The 20,628-nt window shown below is 43.0% G+C and overlaps 1 protein-coding gene across 1 annotated transcript in view; it reads right to left on the bottom strand.

The window, feature by feature from the left end:
* Window positions 1-4,896: 4,896 nt before the first annotated feature.
* Window positions 4,897-20,628, bottom strand: part of LOC115471068 (stress-induced-phosphoprotein 1-like) — a 54,931-nt gene continuing 39,199 nt past the window's right edge. Inside the window, exons 8-12 of the mRNA XM_030204737.1 lie at window positions 18,952-19,027; window positions 16,732-16,809; window positions 14,951-15,053; window positions 7,472-7,584; window positions 4,897-6,590 (exon numbers count right to left, since the gene is read on the bottom strand). Coding sequence (XP_030060597.1) covers window positions 6,455-6,590; window positions 7,472-7,584; window positions 14,951-15,053; window positions 16,732-16,809; window positions 18,952-19,027 — 506 coding nt within the window. The 3' untranslated portion in view covers window positions 4,897-6,454. The remainder of the gene's footprint in view (window positions 6,591-7,471; window positions 7,585-14,950; window positions 15,054-16,731; window positions 16,810-18,951; window positions 19,028-20,628) is intronic.

The raw sequence follows: 20,628 nt of genomic DNA on the forward strand, positions 1-20,628 counted from the left end.
CAAAAAACTGCTATTAGAAGTACTCTATAATGCAGACTCTTATGACGGTCACTCCCTTACATCAGGAACAACACTGGATGGTTGCCAATGAAGGCTCAGATGAAATATAAACTACTTATTCATAGTGCTTTCTCGACAGGCACTCACAAAGTTATCTGCACTAACTTTTGCTTCTATACTCCCTAGGTCAGAGCCCCTGCTCCTCACAAGCCAAAACTGTCACTATTCCCTCCTTCTGCCACCTTAGGCTAGCTCATTCTAGATGAGCAGTTTTTAACTGTGTGACACTGAGTCCTTGGAAATTTCTCCTCTTGGAGGTTAGGCTGGAGCCCTCTTTAAAAAAAAAAAAAAAAGGTTTCATGATACAGTAGGTATTAAGATGTGGCATTTCCTGCAGGTATTTGTTTCTATCTTATAGAATGGTACTCTCATTCTAATGGCCCTTTTTCTTCATTGTGCTCAAGTATCTATTTGCAGTCAGGGAGGCAGCGAGTCAACCAAATGGGTAAGCAAAGGACAGAGTGGTAGGCAATGGGGTGGGGAAGCTCACAGGCGTAGCTGCCTATGAGTGAGTGTCCAGGTGGGGAGGAAAAAGAGTGATGGGGTGATGCTGGAGGTGGGGAATAGGAGGTGGGTGATGACAGAGGGGTGAAGATGGATAGTGAGGTGAAGGGCGAGAGAGACGAGAGTCATGCTGGATAGTGAGGGAGGAGAGACAAAGGGGTGATGATGGATGGAAGAGAGAGAGAGAGGGAGCAATGTTGGATGGTTGGGGGGAGGGAGGGGAAAGAGCTGGATGGTGAGGCGAGACAGAGAGAGACAAACAAACAAACAGAGAGACAGACAGACAGATGTGATGTTGTATGGGGGGGAGGGGGAATGCAATGTAAGATTATTTTTTTTTGTGGTGGCAGGCGGAAGGAAATTATTAGGCTGTGTTCAGCACCTTCAATCATTTTAAAAAGTTGGCTCCTATGCTAGCAATGGGTGGAAGGAAGGGGGCCTAGAACTAATGAATCATTTGACAGAGTTAGGCAGTGATGACTCCACATCCCCCTAGATCACAAAGACAATACCATTGGCACAAGGTTGCCTGTTTTTTGCTCACTAAAGAGAAAGGCAAACTGATGTAACTCCTACACAATCATAAGGAGTCATGGAAAAACCAGCCTGTCACTGAAAATCATGGCCACAACCTAATGCCCACATTCCAGACTCAGATGCAATGACACTGAAGCTGGCATGCCAACCAGGCCTATGATGCTATGGAGAAGGCTTTGAGTCAATGAAGACTGGGCTGTGACAATTGGCACTCAGATGACTACCTAGGATGGTCCAAGTGGCTGCAAACTTTACCTATCAAGGAAGATCCTGCTAGCACTATCCGTAGCCAGCCACTGGCCACCAGGGAGAAGAGAAACAGAGGAAGAGCCCTATGAAGAATGTGAGCAAAATCCACCCAAACTACCCTTGCAACCACCTATCAGCACACGTGTAGGCAACCACAAGCCTTGGACATGAGCCCAGCCAGGAATATCATTGAGAAGGCCAACTGATGGTAAGGCCTACAGCCTCTGGCAAAACTGACATACTCAGTCAGGCATCAGGTCCTACTTCAGACCGGGTACAATGTAGAAGTCAGCCACTTCTGAGAATCTTAAAGACCAGACCATTCCAAGGACCCAATCATAAGACCAAGGACACCCATGACAAACCTAAGCGCTGGCCAGCCAGGAATCATCCCTCACAAACCAGGGAACAACAAAGACTTACCCAAGGCTTAGCCAGGCCCTTTGCCATACTGCTAGGGCTACTCCATTTCCTATGCCTGACATTAAAATAAGAACATAAAAACTTAAGTGTTGCCATACTAGGACAGACTGAAGGTCCATCAAGAACAACATCCTGTTTTCAACAGTGGACAATCCAGGTTACAAGTACCTGGCCTTACTGGGACAGACTGAAGGTCCATCAAGAACAACATCCTGTTTCCAACAGTGGACAATCCAGGTTACAAGTACCTGGCAAGATCCCAAAACATAACAATACAAAAGAATAAAACTGTTGATAATACGACTACAAGACCGTGCCCCCCTCTAGAAGCTTAGAAGGCTCCCTTACACCCCACAACCAGGCAGGACTACTGGATTATCATCAGTACAGGAGTTATACACCTGTGGAGCCTTGGCCACAACCAAACTCTATTAAGCTGACTCAGTTCTAATTAGTCAGAGACCTGAATCTACTATTCCTGGACCAACCTATAACTAAATTCCATGGCTAATCCCAAGGGGAACATGCCTGACTGTATAAGAGAGGGACCCATAAAAGGGTGATTAAAGACCACCTATTTACATTACTAAACAATAAAAGAAGGAGATTATGTTAAAAATCTAACAAGTCAAATGAGCATTCACTCAATATGAAATGAAGTATCAAATACACACTAAAGATGTAAGAATTTCAGCCCATTTACTTCTTGAAAATGGTGAATACTTTATGGTTGAAATCTTTTTTATTCATCAAACATTGTGACAAATCTTTTCTAGCACCAACTTTACAGAAACACAACAGTTCCAACTAAAGATTCATCTAAATTATTGGTTTAGCATTACTAATTCCCCTTCTCCCCATTCACCTCCATCCAACACCTCCTCCCTTCACCTTAAAACTAGAACCAATTGTTCTAAGAGTCTTGGTTCTTATAAGCCCTAGAGCTTTTAAACAAATACCCATTCCCAGTCCTGCAACCCTACCTTCACCTATCATGCACCCATTTCTACGTCTCCTTCCTATGACAACCCCGTTCTCTATTCTATTCAATATCAAATTATGTGCTTTGCAGACAAAGATTGTACATAATTAACCCAAATCAGCAAGAAGGACTGCTTCCTTTTTTGAATCCCTTTTGCATCTTGACATTCTAGAAGCATTAAATTATGCAATTTATTTCTCCAAAACCAATACAAGGTGAAGAATGCATTTTTTTTCCTACCACACAGGCCCTTTTTAACAGTAACGTGAATACTTTAAACAATTTTTTTTTTTTTAAATAAAGATATCAAAGTGTAGACAAAAATCTTATAAATTTCCAAAAATGAACATAAGCTTATCAAAAATACATCACTAAAATCTGTATCTGAAATTAATACATGCATAACACTTAACTGAAAGTGCTTGTCAATTGTGTAGAAACAAAGAAACATTGAAATCATGATGGCAGATAAAGGCTGGATGGCCCATCTAGTTTGCCCATCCTCTGCAACCCCCCAACCCCTCCTCTTCCTAGGAGATCCCACATGCTTATCCCATGCTTTCTTAACTCTGACACAGTCCTAGACTCCATGACCTCCACCGGGAGGCCATTCCATGCTTCCACCATTCCATGCTTTCTGTGAAATAATACTTTCTTAGATTCTTCCTAAGCCTATTCCCTCTTAACAAAATCACCCCCAAGTCCCTCTCTTCCTTTGTAGACAGAAGCACTTCACCCCCTATATAGTACCGATCCTTCGGATTCTTGTGACCTAAGTGCATGACCCTGCATTTTTTAGCATTAAATCTTAGTTGCTAAATATCAGACCATTGATCCAGCTTCACTAGGTCCTTCCTCATGTCATTCACACCCTCCAGGGTGTCCACCCTGTTGCAGAGTTTGGTATCATCTGCAAAGAGACAAACCTTACCCAACAGCCCTTCTGTAATATCACTCAAAGACGTTAAGAGCCAGCCCAAGGACCGATCCCTGCGGTACTCCACCAATAACATTTCTTTAGAGCAAGCTCCACTTACCACTATCCTTTGTCTCCTTCCATTCAACCAATTTTTAACCCAATCAGTTACTCTAGGACCCATACCGAGGACACTCTATTTATCAGTTGCCTGTGCGGAACAGTCTCAAAGGCTTTGCTGAAACTAAGTATACCACATCTAGTGCCCCTCCTACATCCACCTGTTTGGTCAACCAGTCAAAAAAAAAAATCAGTCAGATTCGTCTGACATGACCTGTCACTATGCTGCCTTGGGTCCTGCATGCCATTCAATTTGAGAAACCTTTGCTTTAGTAGCATCTCCATTAGCTTACTCACCACAGAGGTCAGGCTGACAGGTCTGTAATTCCCAACCTCCTCCTTACTTCCACTCTTGTGCAAAGGAACCATATCCACCCCTCTCCAGTCCTCCAGGACCACTCCAATCTCTAAAGGAAGCATTGAAGAGGTCAGTCAGCGGAGTAGCCAGAACTTCTCATAGTTCCTTGAGTACCCTCAGGTGTATTCCATCAGGCCCCATCACTTTGTCTACTTTTAATTTAGCTAGTGCCTCTCGAAACACAGTCCTCCGTGAACGGGTCTTGGTCTACCATACATTCATCCCCTTTAGCATTTGTTTTCTGCAGTCCTACCCCTGGTCTTTCATCTATGACCACAGAGCAGAAGTAAATGTTAAGCAGTTCAGCTTTATCCTTATCCTCCATGTATTCCTCCCCCTGAGCTTTGAACCTCACAATGCTATTATGGAACTTCCTCATGTCACGTACATATCTGAAAAAGGTCTTATCCCCAATTTTACCGTATTAGTTACCTTTTCTTCCATTTGCCTCTTTGCTTTCCTGACAGCTTTTCCAGCTTCCCTTATCTTATTCAGGTATTCTCGCCTGTCATCTTATAACGTGTGAAGGATAACCTCCTTTCCCTTATCTTTTCAGCTACTACGTTCGAGAACTAGAGCAGCCTTCTTTTCCTCTTACTTTTATGTAATTTTCTAACATAAAGGTTTGCTGCCTTTAATATAGTGCCTTTCAGTCTTGTCCATTTCTATTCTACTTCCTTCAGCTGTTCCCATCCTACTAACGCATCTCTGAGAAATTCCCCCATCTCGGCAAAGTTAGTTCTTTTGAAATCCAGGACCTTCAACCTCAAATGAGCCCTCTCCCATGTCTTAATATTGAACCACACCATTCGGTGATCACTAGATGCCAAATGGTCTCCCACCTTGGCGTCAGAAAAATTCTCTCTATTCACAAGCACCAGGTCCAGAATAGCTCCATCCCACATCGGTTCCATTACCCACTGCTGAAACAATTCTTCCTGTAGGGAATCCAGGATCTCTTTGCTTCTAGATGACCCCGCAGCAGGGACGCCCCAATCGACATTTGGCATATTAAAATCACCGATCAGTAGTACTTCCCCTTTCCTACTCCCCCTGCTGGCTGTGGCCCCATAGGACCACTGCCAGCTGCTATCAAACCAGGCCATTACCCAGAGGTTTTGGGATCCCAGACCTTGGTTCTGGCTAGGGCCCCACAAGACCACCACCAGCAACTGCCAACTGGATGCAGAGACCTGGGCTTTCAGAGTAAACTTCTTATGCTCAATCTAGGTAAAGGTCCACAGACCCATTCCTGAGAGCTCCTCTGGCCAGCGACTTGACCACAGGGCACAAATGGCACCTGTCCATTTGCAACTTCTGCTGGAGGCAGAAATACTGACAGGTTCCAGCGCTGCAGCACTCCTTACTAGTGATGTCACAAGTCTCAGTGTCTCCATGTGCTGGTTGGGGATGCCACCCACTTGTATGGACTAAATCTAGAAGGAAAAGGAATATATAAAATACAACACACAATACACTTGCTTATTTTTTTTTCAGTATGACCAGCTCAAAGATTTCTCCCACAGAAACTGTACTGTAAAGTGCAAAAGGCGAAACACCAAAAACAATGGCAGACATGGAGCAAATATCAGTTCAACACAGTCACTTTACCTAAATGATCACAGATTGCCCTGTTCCACGAGGAATGAGGGATAAAGGACACCCGCTTCCCAAAATGGTTGAGTACTGAAGGATGACACCCCTGCTCAAACTAGGAGTAATCTGTGAAGGATGAAATATCATCCCATTCTCACCAGTGGAAAGCTTGCAAGACACCCCGGTTCCCACCAGTAGAGAGCTATGAAATCTTGAAGGATACCCTGCTCCCACTAGCAGTGGTGTGATACATGCTTGAAAACAAGGCAGAAAATGGGGAAATGGCCCTTAAAGCCCATCTAAAGGTTATACCTCTTCCAGATTCAGGAATGCTTTGGGTATCCCTATGACACAGCAATAGTGCTAGTTGCTCCAACACCACTAGCCCTCATTTCCAGCTGTACAGAGCAATAACGGACACCTTGCTCCCACCAGTACTGAGCAGTGAAGGGACGGCTTGTGCACCTGCTCAGATATTTCACAGAGATCTGAACAAACCCACTCACATATGTACTGGATTAGGGGGTAACAAGGGAATGTGATGTCATTTGTTCTTTTCAAAGTGCACTTCAAACATTTTTTGGCTCCTGCTATGTACTGATCCTTGTCTTCATGGCAAAGTGAAGATCCATCTGATGGGTATCCAGAGCTTGGTGGGAGGGGGAATGGATGGACATCGACTAGACAGTGACTGCTCAAGTCTGCTTTTTTACGATTTCCATGGCTTTCTGTCTACACCTTTATTCTCAGGAATGTGCCTATGCCGACACTTTTCTCCAAAATGGCAGCCAGTAGTTCTCCAGAAATAGCATTCGTTGCCCCTCACTGGTCCCTTTCGCCTGGAGCTGCAGAGTAAGAAGGATCAAAATATTAGCAGACAGAAATTGCTCAGGCCTTGATTACCAGTGTGTTTTCTGACTTAATGGTCTTGAAACTGATAGCACAGGATCTGAATGAGGTAAAAAGTCAAGGTCACAGTTCAGTGTCTGACGTGAAAAGGCACATATTTCCAAATATGAGACATTTTGACTTTAATAGTTTTCATTATAGAATGTCTTCCTGGATCTCATCATTCATGTGGGCTTTAAGCACACGATAGCACTGTATATGGTAAATATTTAATTTGCAACTTACTGTGTTATTCTGTGGCATCTTGCATTATGTATGCCCATATTATTTATGACCATAACAAGACCTTGCCTTCAAGCCAACCCAAAAAGGAAATTTTATGAGATGTGTCCAAATACTAGGTGTCAATGTATATTGTGAGAGTGATTACTGACAGCAAAGTAATCAATCACCTTGATAAGGCTCTATATAGCTGGGAAATTTCAGGGAAAAGAAAGATTTTAAAACTACATTTTAATGTAAGGTTAAAACAATTAACTGTATGTAATAGTAATATTATTAGTTCAATAACCTTTTGATACTGAAGGAAGCATGGGAGGTAAACACATATTCAGGGTGTACAACTCCTGCGGCTATAGTACATGCAAGAATAACCCCAATTAAAGGTAGCAGACAAAACCCTGAATGCCATACATTCAGCATGTACATTTTCCATTCCCAGTCACAACTCACCAAATGAAAACCACTGGAGAGGAGGAATATAGGGGGGTGGCCATACATCAGTTGTGTGGGGCTGGAAATCTTCTCTCCCATATCTTGTGGGATAGAGTACAATCTATTTTGACCTCAAATGGAAGTCTTTCTCTGGAAGACTTACCCAGTCTGGGTTGCCACTGCTTTGGTTTGCGCTGCTGCTGTGCTCACAGTGAAAGCTCGGTAACACCGGTCAGGATATCTGATTACTAACTTTGTATTTTCTAGTTCTTTACCCTGCAGTTGGCAGAAGAGAGTACATATTAGTCAGTCTCCTGTCATGGGCTTTGAGAATTCTTTATCCACATTTATGACTAATCCTTATGCCACTTTATTCCAATCCTGAACCAGTCTATGAAGACAGTCTAGTACAGCGTTTTTCAACCAGTGTGCTTGACTGCTTCCCAGGTGTGACGTGGGCAAGGGCAGACTGACTGTGTCCTCAGACAGTGCTCAGTTGCTCAAACAGAGCACCAGGGGCCCCAGTGCCTGCCCCTTCGAGAACTCGCATTTCTCCTTGTTTCCTCCATTCTCCTCCCTCACCCCCACCCGGTCTACCTTAAACTACTTCTCGAAGGAGGTTAAAAGGCAGTGACAGTAGTTGAAAGCCACTGCCTGCAGCCTGCTTGGAGCATCTCTTCTGCCCTGGTCCACCCATGCATAAACAGGAAGTTGCCTCAGAAGGGAAGCTCCAAGCAGCGGCTGTTCTTGAAGACAAGGTTTGAAAGGGGGGGGGGGGGGGGGGTTGGAGAGAAAGAGAGGTTGCACCTAGGGGTGGACGGGGAAGGGAAGAAAGAAAAATGCTGAAACCGTGAGGAGGTGGAGGGAAGGGAAGGGAGAGAAGAAAAGGAAATTTGCAGGATCTGTGGGAAGGGAAGGGAAGAAAGAGAAAAATACTGGACTTAGGGAAGAGAGAGAGAGAGAAAAGCCATGGTTCCGGGGGGGGGGGGGGGGGGGGGGGGGAGAGAGGGGTAGAGGGGCAGAAGTTATGGACCTGAGGGGAAGGAGGGAAGAACGAGAAAGAAAGACTGATGGACTTAAGGGAGGGTGGGAAGAAATGTTGGATCCAAGAGGTGGAGGGGAAAAATGACAGACCTGGAGGTGGAGGAGAGGGAGAAAGATGTTTGGCAGGGAGAGAAGACAGAAGAAGAGGTTTTGGATCCATATGGGCAGGGAGGAAAGGAAGAAAGAGAAAGAGATAATGGACCACAGGGAAAGGGAGGGACAAAACATGCAGATGCTGGGCTATAAGGGAGGAAGGGAGGAGAGCAATTGGGAACGGGGACACCATGAGAGAGACATCATGAGGATTTGTAAAGGAGATAAGTGAAAGAAGGATAATATGTACAGAGGTTAGAAATGCAGTAATGGGGAGTACAGGAACGACAGAAGGGACTAGGAGGCAGGAGAAGGAATGAGATGGGATCTAGGAGAGCTAGGGGTGAGAGAAGGAGATGAGAAGTTGAAAATTAAAAAGAAGCAGAGGACTGCGGGGTGAGAAAGCAGTTGAAATCTGAGTTGACAAGAGAGGCAAGAGCTAAAAGAGAAAGATCAATATGTCAGACATGTAATAAGGGAATAGAACAAGACAGGAGGAGAGAAGAGAAATGGACTGCAGCCCCTGGAAAGAGAGCAGAAGACAGATAGGAAAGAAAAAAAGAAAAAGTAGGAACAATATGCTAGGAAAAACGTCCAGACAACAAAAGTAGAAAAAAAAGTGTTTTATTTTGAATTTATTAACTAGATTGTTAGTTCAGGAAATGTACATCATGGCATTTGACAAAGTACCTCTTGAAAGACTACAGAGGAAATTGGAGAGTCATGGGATAGGAGGTAGTGTTCTATTGTGGATTAAAAACTGGTTAAAAGATAGAAAAGAGTAGGGTTAAATGGTCAGTATTCTCAATGGAGAAGGGTAGTAAGTGGGGTTCCCCAGGGCTCTGTGCTGGGACCGCTGTTTTTTAACATATTTATAAATGACCTAGAGATGGGAGTAACTAGTGAGGTAATTAAATTTGCTGATGACACAAAGTTATTCAAAGTCGTTAAATCACGGGAAGACTGTGAAAAATTACAAGAGGACCTTACGAGACTGGGAGACTGGGCATCTAAATGGCAGATGACGCTTAATGTGAGCAAGTGCAAAGTGATGCATGTGGGAAAGAGGAACCCAAATTATAGCTACATCATGCAAGGTTCCACATTAGGAGTCACAGACCAAGAAATGGATCTAGGTGTCGTCGTTGATGATACGTTGAAACCTTCTGCTCAGTGTGCTGCTGCGGCTAAGAAAGCAAATAGAATGTTAGGTATTATTAGGAAAGGAATGGAAAACAAAAATGAGGATGTTATAATGCCTTTGTATCGCTCCATGGTGCAACCGCACCTCGAATATTGTGTTCAATTCTGGTTGCCGCATCTCAAAAAAGATACAGTGGAATTAGAAAAGGTGCAGAGAAGGGCGATGAAAATGATAAAGGGGATGGGACGAGTTCCCTATGAGGAAAGGCTAAAGCGGCTAGGGCTCTTCAGCTTGGAGAAAAGGCGGCTGAGGGGAGATATGATATAGGTCTATAAAATAATGTGTGGAGTTGAATGGGTAGATGTGAAGCGTCTGTTTACGCTTTCCAAAAATACTAGGACTAGGGGGCATGCGATGAAGCTACAATGTAGTAAATTTAAAACAAATCAGAGAAAATGTTTCTTCACTCAACATGTAATTAAACTCTGGAATTCGTTGCCAGAGAATGTGGTAAAGGTGGTTAGCTTAGCAGAGTTTAAAAAAGGTTTGGGCGGCTTCCTAAAGAAAAAGTCCATAGACCATTATTAAACTGACTTGGGGAAAATCCACTATTTCTGGGATAAGAAGTATAAAATGTTTTGTAATTTTTTGGGATCTTGCCAGGTATGTGTGTCCTGGATTGGCCACTGTTGGTCTTTCCCACTATGGCAATACTTATGTCTTTGCATTTCTGTTTTTATTTCTCCCATGTTGTGGTACATGCCTAGATTGACTTTTTGGGGTTCCTAGTTTAATTTTTGTCTTTATATCTCTATTTCTAATTTGCGACACCCTTCTGTATTTGGTGAGGGCCTGTCTGTGTTTTGCATGTGATTGCGGTATGGTATTTTGTGTAGAGATCTGTAGCTGTCTCACTTGTTCTGTTTTATCAGTAAGAGAAAGTGTATTGGTGTTTTTGGGCCCAGTTTAACATTTGTAGTGCTGCCTATTCATATGTAGGGTTCTTGCTATTTGAATCATAGGAATTAGAGCTGCTGTTAAATGATACATTTGTACATGTATGCTATGAAGTTTTTCAGGTTTTGTATTTTTTTCACAATGTGCTTAGTAGTGGAGTTTTATTTTGCTATGGCTCAGACATGAGAATCAGAATATATTTTGAATGCTGCCTTCCATGTTTTTGAATGTATGTTATTTTTGACTAATTTCATTATCTTTGAAGTGTTTTGTTGCCCTTTTGCCAACTTGTCTTCACTAAAAATAGTCTTAAAGATAACACAATGATTAAAAATGCAATTATTGAACTTTAATACAATCTTAATACTCATTTGTTAAATGAATACATATATATACTTAAAAAAACTGATGGTATGCGCCCCCTTGTCACCTCTCGCTTGGATTATTGCAATTTGCTTCTCACTGGTCTTCCGCTCAGCCATCTCTCTCCTCTCCAGTCTGTCTAAAATTCTGCAGCACGACTTTCCGCCAAAATCGTTTTACCCACACTAGCCCACTCCTCAAGTCACGTCACTGGCTCCCTGTCCGCTTCCACGTACAGTTCAAACTTCTCTTACTGACCTTTAAATGCATCCATTCTGCAGCCCCCCATTACCTCTCATCTCTCCCTACATTCCTTCCCGTAAACGCCGCTCGCTGGACAAATCTCTCTTGTCATCCCCCTTCTCCTCCACTGCTAATTCCAGGCTTCGTTCCTTTTCTCTCGCGGCACCTTATGCCTGGAATGGACTTCCTGAGCCTGTACGCCTAGCTCCATCTCTACCTGTTTTCAAATCTATGCTGAGAACCCACCTTTTCACCACTGCTTTTGGCTCCTAACCACTACTCAATTCCCCTATCCTTGTTCCTTCTCACCCAGTACTTTCCTCGCCCTTAATTGTCTTGTCTGTCTGCATTTTTAGATTGTAAGCTCTATCGAGCAGGGACTGTCTCTCTGTGTCAGTTGTTCAGCGCTGCATGCGTCTGGTAGCGCTATACAAATGTTAATAATAATAATAAAATCACTGTTCTAGTAACTCTGCTGCTTCTATTTAGCTGAGTTTGTCAATGAATTACCTCATTTCCTCCAGCTGTATCCCTCTGCAGAGTATTAACAGTGCAGTTGACAGTACAAGTCTGTTCAATCTTATACTTCAGACACTACACAGAGTCTCCTAACATAATGAACCTAGAACCCTTGCTAAAAGTCAATCTGCAACATACCTAGAAGACCAGAAGGCCACTTGGGCTGAGTGTAAGTAAAATGGTTTCTTTACTTGATATGAACTCAAAAACAGTTACATAGCTCTGGGTAAAAGCACTGGTCTCTTAAACCAGGGGCTGAATTCTGTCTCACTGTAGCCTAAAATGGTCTATTTCCAATGGAGGCATGGGGGTTGGGGGTGAGGAAAACCTGGACAGAGCAGCAGTTAAAACCCTAACCACCTTACTAGTTAGACTGGATGGGCCATTTCTATTATGTTACTATGCTGAGAGAGTATACTTTAAAATTGTCTCAAATCTTAACATTGATACATGAGTGGAAAAAACAAAGTTACTCACCTGTAGCAGGCGTTCTCAGAGGACAGCAGGCCAAATATTCTCACATGTGGGTGACATCATCCAACGGACCTTGGTGCAGACACTGCCTAGCATATAGAGCTACTAGAAAATTCTAGCAGTGTCCTACCACGCATGTTCAGGTGTATTCCTGCCCGACATGCGAGTGCAGATTCCTCAGCAGGATAGTATAGCTTAAGGAATACAACTCCTAGGGGAGGTGGGAGGGTATGTGAGAATACTTGGTCTGCAGTCCTCGAAGAATACCTGCTATAGGAAAGCAACTTCGCTTTCTCTGACAAGCAGGCCATTCGTATTTTCACATCTGGGAATTCCTCGCTACCAAGCTCAGTGAAAACAAGAATGCTAGGACATTAGGGACTCAAAACGTTGAGGTCTCAAGGTCAATTTACCTGAAACTAGATACATATTAATTGTGAAAGGCCAGCCAGTTCTTCCCCGAATATGGCTCAGTACTGCTTATCAAAGGCAGGCATTGGCAAAGGCTGGGGAGCCAGGACAGTCTGTAAAAAAGCCATGTCAAACCAGAAGTGGGAACCTGCCTGCCTGGAGACTGGCACACTGGCATCTCCATCAAGGAGGGGGAGTGCTCCTCGGGTACTGTCAATGCCGATGCCCCGACGTTCCTGGCCCTATGAATCGATGCTTGTGCTTCTTGGAATTCCTGCAACATTTAGCACTGCTATATTTCGGTGCTTATGAGGGTGTTGTTGAACCAGTACTCATCCTCGGTGTTGGGTCTGCTATTAGCACCTGATGTCAAAGGAGGTGGAGACCTCCTTGATGCCAGTGCAATCCCAGTGGTAGCAGATGTTTGAGCAGCCATCGAGGTCAATGCTTCTGGTGCCATTGTCGATGGATCAGCCTTCGATGAGCCAAAAAGTCTCTCCAGCTGGACCTGATGCACCCTCTGTGTCCTCAACTGCATTTTGAAACAGAGTACAAGAGTTAGGGGTCATGGTTAGGCCTGAGGCACCTGATGCACCAAGTGTGCGGGTCCGTCACAGAGATCACCAGATTACATTGGGCACACCTCTTGAACATCAAAAAAATGATTGCGGCCAAATTAAATTCATCAATTTTGAAATACAAAAAAAAAAAATGGTTCGAGCCTAAATCAAGGTCAGTGCTCAGGCCTAAGCGGGCCTATTGAGCCACACAAAAGAGAGAAAACTTGAAGGAAAATAATTTAAAAATAAAATTAGACAACAATGAAGAAATGAAGGAAAAATATCCACATGGGAAGGAACTGCAAAAGCACAGAAAAAAAAAGTGCCGAGGGGAGACCGCGAAGATGCATCCCCCTACTCCGCAGAAAAACAAAGACAGAGACCCAGACCCACGATTGTTGCGCAGGAAGGCACTCCCTCATGCACGATAAAATGCTGCTAGAATTTTCTTGAAACATCTATATGGCAGCCAGATGATGTCACCTGCAAGTAGGAATACAACTGGACCTGATTGCCCTTGGAGAATAATGATTTCTTCAAAAATAATTTATTAGCTATAATATTCTGAGTGCAATACCAGAGTTTAAGTACAAGTAGACAAGCTTGCTTTTCTCATCACTTAACGCTACAAAGAAAAAGACTGAACAGGGTACAGATCTCCAGTCTGGAGAAGAGACGGCTGAGAAGAGATATGACAGAGGTTTGTAAAATCATGAGGAGTGGAATGGGTAAATACGGAACAATTATTTATCTGTTTCAAAAAAAATAAAAAGGGACCATCCGTGAAGCAGGGAGGTAGTACGTTTTAAACACATCAAAATAAGTAAAATTTCACTCAATGTAAAATTAAACTGTGGAATTTGTTGCCTAAGAATGTGGTCAAGGGACTTAACATAGCTCGATTTACAAAGGCTTTAAATAGAAAAAGTTCATAAGCCATTCTTAGCCATGTAGACTTGGGAGAGCCATTGTGAACGTTAAGGAATGATCTTACTCCTTGGGATCCTGCTGGGTACTTGTGACCTGAACAAGATGCTGGGCTCGATGGACCTTTAGTCTGATCCACTATGGAATCTCTTGTTTTAACTGTTTCTACTGTACTTACAACACACAGACACTTTATTAACCTATATCAGTTTTCATTGTTTGGGGGGGGTGGGGGGGGGGGGGGGATGGAGGCAGAGGGAGGTCAAGGAGGAAGAAGAAATGAGAAAAAAAGCCCTCTTTACTGAAAGGGTAGCAAATACCTGGAATAGACTTTCACTAATCACTAAAACCATAACAAAATTCAAGCATGCTACACATGGTGATGGTAAGGGCAACAGAAGGGGAGGAGGGTAAAAAATGGGGGCCTAATATACAAACACAAGTGAACATTTAACCCAGAACGGTAGGCAGAAAAAGCTGACTTGTATCAAGTAATAAGGCTGTATCAAGCTCTCAGCAAAAAGGTGACCAAGTCAACCAGCACAGAACAGTATCAAGGTTTTGGTTATGAAAGCATTGACCTACAGCAATGTGGTAAAAGGCTGGGCTACAGTCCCCGGTTAATGATAAAAAAGTGACCTCCTGCCGCCTGTCAAACTTACAGGGCTACAGTGTTGGAAGAGTTCCTCCAGGACAGTGGTAGTAAGAGCAAAGGGCACTGAACTTGAATAGCAAAGACAGGTCAGAATGGGTGAACCAAACAATACTTAATTGATGCCATCAGTATTTTACCATGTAATTTTCACCAGTTTCACTTTTTGAGCTCATGTATCATTAGGAAATAAACAAACAGTTGAAACAGTGACCTGTATCACGTTTCCTTTCTCCCACACCAATGCAAATTTACCTGCAATTCATCCAAAGCTCTGGCTGCAGCTGAGGGACATTTAAAGTTGACAAATGCACAGAATCGTTCACACAGAAGCCGAATGCTGTCGATCTCACCGTAACTAAAAAGAAAAGGCCACAAACTTTTAACCAATGTGGGAAAAACTGATCAGAATTTTAATACCCACTTAAAAGCTGAACAGAAAATATCCCCATACAAATAAGGATGCTGGTCTGGGGAAAAAAAAATCAGTAAGGCAGAAGAACTACTGGTATGGGTAAACCAACATAATAAAGCTTCAGCAAAAATGATACTTGGGAAAATTTCAGTAAGTTATTTAGGAGCAAGACACACAGTATTTCTGTGTCAATATTGGTTTTAATGCATTTTTGAAACTTTTTTTTTTTCTTCAGTGTGTGTAGTTTGCTCCCTGATCCCAACAAACCCTTTGGAACACCTGCTTAACAGCAGTTAAGCTAAGTAGTTATAGTCAGGTATCCAGTGAGAGACAATTGTTACTGTGATAGATCTAGCTATCTAATTCCTCACTTAGCCAACTAGAACCTTCTGAAAACTATTTCATTGTCCAGAAAAGAAAGTTACACTTACTGGACACTGATACATAAGTGCCAACTCTAATGGGCTAAATCATGAGGACTGACAAACCGTAACAGCAGAGGGAATGGCACTAGCCAGTATTACTTACACTGGTGTCATACAGTCTTTCACAATTCAGCGATTCAAACGCTAATGTACATTTTTAAAATACTAAAACATGTGCAGGTCCAAGGCAGAGAGAGGTGTGCAGTCAAACTGAGACACAGTTAACTGGTATGAGTGGTTGCAACACGTAATGGCCCTCCATATCTCATAAGTACATAAGTATTGCCAAACTGGGACAGACCAAAGGTCCATCAAGCCCAGCATCCTGTTTCCAATAGTGGCCAATCCAGGTCACAAATACCTGGCAAAATCAGGGCAACAAGTCTTTAAGAAGGATCTTTCAATCCAATCACTGGTGGACTTATAGGGGCAGTGTGAAGTACCAAGTTCTCCCCCCATCCTTCCACAAGTATAAACATAGCTGAGGGCTGCGAGTAAGTTCCACTCCTAAAGTAACCCCGTCGCAGCCACCACATCCCGCCCTCTCACCTCCCACTCAACCCGGATCCCTCTGCAGCTTTCTCATAGCTCTGAGGTCCACAGGGGCAGGTGATGTTGGATTTGGATTTTAGATTTGATTGTTTACTTTTCCAAATCCAAGCTGTACAGAGAGAGGTACAAGAGCTCAAGAGGGCTTACAATATACTGCAGCAGGACATGTTTATCCACTCCTACCCTGAGATAATATTTAACCATTTCTCCAACCTCATGTGCAACTTTCTATAAATCAATCACCTTACTTTCTAATTCTTCCTACTTTCTTATCTATATGTTACATCTTTTTTTACCCTTCACTATCAATTATAATGCTCTATTACGTATTGCGTTGACACTGTAAGCAGTATACCATGCCATACTTTGTATTGTTTTTATTTTTACTGCTGTAATTGCCTATTACTCATGTTTGATCTATTCTTACTGTACACCGCCTTGAGTGAATTCCTTCAAAAAGGCGGAAAATAAATCCTAATAAATAAATAAAGTTGTGTACCTGAGGGAATGAAGGGTTAAGTAAGTTGCCTAAATTCACCACGAGTGCTAGTGGTAGCAGTAGGTTTGAAATCACTGGCTACCCTGGTTCTCAGGCCACTGTTTTCACTAGGCTACTCCAACATGCCAAAGACATATGAACTTACTTCTTAAAGAGGTCTCTCAGCTGCTTCTCCTTTATCTGGATGGTGATATTTCCTACCCATAGGGAGGCACAGAGTGTCCTTCACAAGGAGGAGGAAGAAAGATCAAGGGGAAAAAAACAAAACAAAAAGAGATAATCACTTCCTCTTTGTGGACAAAAACTCTTTTCACCTTGGGACATTTCATTTTGGGTCAAATTATCTATCCAGTAAGACAACATTACAACTCAGTTATTATAAAAACTCAAAAATACAGTTGGGTCAATATTTAAACAACACAGTTGACGTTTGTTTAAAACGCCAGCCGCAAAGTTTAATAGTGCCACTATCTGAATAGCGAGTGTCACTGAATATACTTATAGAACGTTCAACGCCTCCACTACCCGGAGAGCGGTGATATTCAGTGTGCCATACAAGTAGGGGACTCAATATAGGTGGGTAAAATGCCCACGCGCTGCCCCAGCACTATCTAGATAGTACCAAGCCTGTATAGTGTTACTGAAAAGCCATGCATAGGTCACACCTAGGGCATTTGTCTGGTTAGTGGCTACTTTTATCTGGAAACCTGTCTGAATAATGAGGACACAGCATTAAGCATGGAGCATTATACCCTGCAAAATGATGGTGAAACCATGAATTCATGTCAGAATTTCTTTTTGGGGAATGTTAATAATCAAAACGTAAAAGGGGAAGAAGATAGATAAAACAGCTATGGAATGAAAGTTGCATGATCGCTTTAGGGACAAAGTAATTCGGAAAATGGAAAAGGATACTATACAGGAAAACCAGGGATATATAATCTTCGTTACAGTTTTACTGCATAGCATAGTTTTATGATCGAGGGGATAGAATTGACAGGTTTCTTTGGGTAAATAGGTATTTTAAGTGCTCAGTGATTTTGAGGGAATCTGTTGATTTTGAATAGTACAGTTCTTTATTCACTTCGCTTCCTATATCATCTCAGGTATGTTCATTTGTTGTTAATATTTTAGATTTAATTTACTGGCTGGCATTCTATATGACATTGATTTTGTGATTAAGAACATTCAATACTTTGGCTTTTGCTATATACTGAATTTTTTGCTTTTGTTTTCATAAATGTCTATTTTATTACATTATTTTTATCTTACATTGCTGTATATTCTCTATGTATTTTGATGTCTGTTTTAAATTTCACTTTCTTGCAGGCAGTAGTGCCGAAACACAGGAGAGGCTCCTGTCCACTTAGATTGCACTCAGTGGGTCAACCACTGATATTCAGCGGCACTTAACCAGACAGTGCTGCTGAATTTCGGCACTAAAACACAGCCAATCTGAAACCGGGAAGTTGAGGACTGTTAAAGGGGTGAAGTTGGCAGTTATGCAGGTGCTGGCAATATTCACTGCTAGTGCATGCAGAGCTAACCAGACTGACAGGACTATCTTTGCCCGGTTAGCTATCTGGGCACTGGCATTGAATATCTGCTGAAGCCCCTCCCTCCCTCCCCCACCTGAATACAACAGCAGCTCCCCCACCCCCCCTCCGGGGTCTACCTTTGATAGCTCTGGTGATCTAGGGCAGGAGTAGGCAATTTTGATCCTTGAGAGCCTTAGACAGGTCAGGTTTTCAGGATATCCACAATGAATATGCAAAAGCTAGATTTGCATACCAAGAAAGCAGTGCATGCAAATCTTTTTCCTGCATGTTCATTGTGGATATCCTAAAAATCTGACCTCCCAGGGGCTATCGAGGCCTAGAACTGCCTACCCCTGGTCTAGGGGATCCTAAGGGAAGAAGTGATGCCCACTTTAACCTCAAAATGGGAAGCATAAACCTATATATCTGAGTGCCTTTTTAAACTTTCTCCTATCTTGTCCTTCCAGTAACAGCCAGTTTTCTACCATCTCTGATAAAGTTATTGTGTTTTTCACTGCTTACACTTTTCCTCCAAAAGGTCCTGCCTCCATTTTATATACCTTTCATGGATGCTACAGAAAAGCACTCGCACTGATGCCTAGTTGCAACAGGAACCTTTTCTCTTCAGGTAATCTGAGGCCCACTCTGTAATCCCAGAAACAGTAATGTTCAGAGCAACTAATTACTCACACACCAGGGGCAGGAAGTACTAGGATTTTATGGAAGTCATCAGGAGAAAAACAAGATTATACCAGATGTGGTGTCTCTACCACACACTCTGATCTACACAGGATTTGGCAAATCTATGAGCAATTGTCAATACGTACTCTGATTGGTCCGTTAATAAAACAAAGTCATCCTCTACTGGCTCTTCAAAACAGGAGCTGGCGTTTCTCAGCAGAACTGTTCCAATAGAAGTGCAGAAGAAGCAAAAATGGGGGTGGGGTGGGGAGGGGAGAGAGAGTCTGTAAAAAGAACATATGCTGGCAGCTGCAACTTTTTCTTCAACAAGGTGTGTGCAGGTAAATCTGCCCCAAATCACATTTCATTCTCTCCTAAAACCTCTGCTATGTAATAAAATATCTTTAAACTGCAATGCTGCTTCCTCAACTTCTCTTAGTTTTGACCTATACATACACTGCTGATTATTACATACATTTTTCTGATGACCAAAATATTTGAGGCCAGGCCATATCTGGGCACCAGCACTGAATATTCAGGTCAGCTGTGAACATGGAAGTTATCGGTTTTGGCCTATGTTTAGTACGGTCTCCCACATAGCTAACCAGGCAAAGGACTTCCTTTTTTGCGGTCCAACTTTGTCATAGGCCGATGCTCAGAACTCCAGTGTTATAGCAACAGCGTCCAGGAAATAGCACAGAACAGCACAGAAAAATAGCTACCCAATCCTCAACACTAATTGCATGCAAATAATATGTAGTCTTTGAGACCGAAAGTAGTTTAGTTTAATTTATTCAAAACTTGACGTACCACCATTCCACACAATCAAAGTGGTTCACAATAAAACTAAAACAAGGGAAAAAGAACTCCATTAAAATCAACAGGAAAGAGAAAAAGAAAGGAGACTAAGACCTAGTTATCTTAAAAACAACCTCCCCCCACCCCCCTGCTAAGGACTGCACATTGCTTGTAGACCCATCCCCAGGGAAAGCCATAGAGAACAAATTTTAATAAGGCCTTAAATTGAACATTGGAAGGTTGTGAACACAGTGAAAGGGGAAGGGAATTCCAAAGTGTGGAAACAATATATAAAAAAATGCTGAATGACTGGTGGATTCTAGGCAAGAAAAATAGACTAAAGGAAGCGAAAAATGGTGGGCAAAAACTGAACATAACAAACAGGATGGAGTACAGGGACTAATAATTGTGGAAAGGTAAGCAGGGATACCAGTGTGGAGAACAGGGGCGTAGCTGCTATGGGGCCATGGGGGCCTGTGCCCCCGTAGATTTGGCCCTGGACTCCCCTGCCGGCGACCCTCTCAACCCGCCCCTCCCGCCGCCAACTACCTTTACTGGCGGGGACCCCAACCCCTGCCAGCCGAAGTCTTCTTCCTTCATTTGGTTTCTGAGTCTGACGTCCTGCACGTCAGACTCAGTCAGAAACCAAACGAAGGAAGAAGACTTCGGCTGGCAGGGGTTGGGGTCCCCCGCCAGCAAAGGTGGTAGGCGACGGCGGGCGGGGGTCAAAGTTGTTGGAGGTGTTGACAATGGTGGGCGGGGGTGGGGGGTGGGGCTAGAATGTGCCCCCTCACCTCAGCTCTGGACCCCCCTACCGTTGAAGTCTGGCTACGCCCCTGGTGGAGAACCTTATGAGCTAAGTATCTTGAAGTGAATGCATTAAGGAACAGGTAACCAATGATGAGCTAGGAGTGGAGTAACATGATCTGACCTGTGAGCCTAAAAGATGAACAGAAATGTTTTGTATTGTTTTTAAGTGCCTAACAAAAGTCTTAGGAAGACCAGATAACAGGATGTTACAGTAG

Source organism: Microcaecilia unicolor, chromosome 5, assembly GCF_901765095.1.
Source record: "Microcaecilia unicolor chromosome 5, aMicUni1.1, whole genome shotgun sequence".
In the NCBI taxonomy this organism is placed as follows: Eukaryota; Metazoa; Chordata; class Amphibia; order Gymnophiona; family Siphonopidae; genus Microcaecilia; species Microcaecilia unicolor.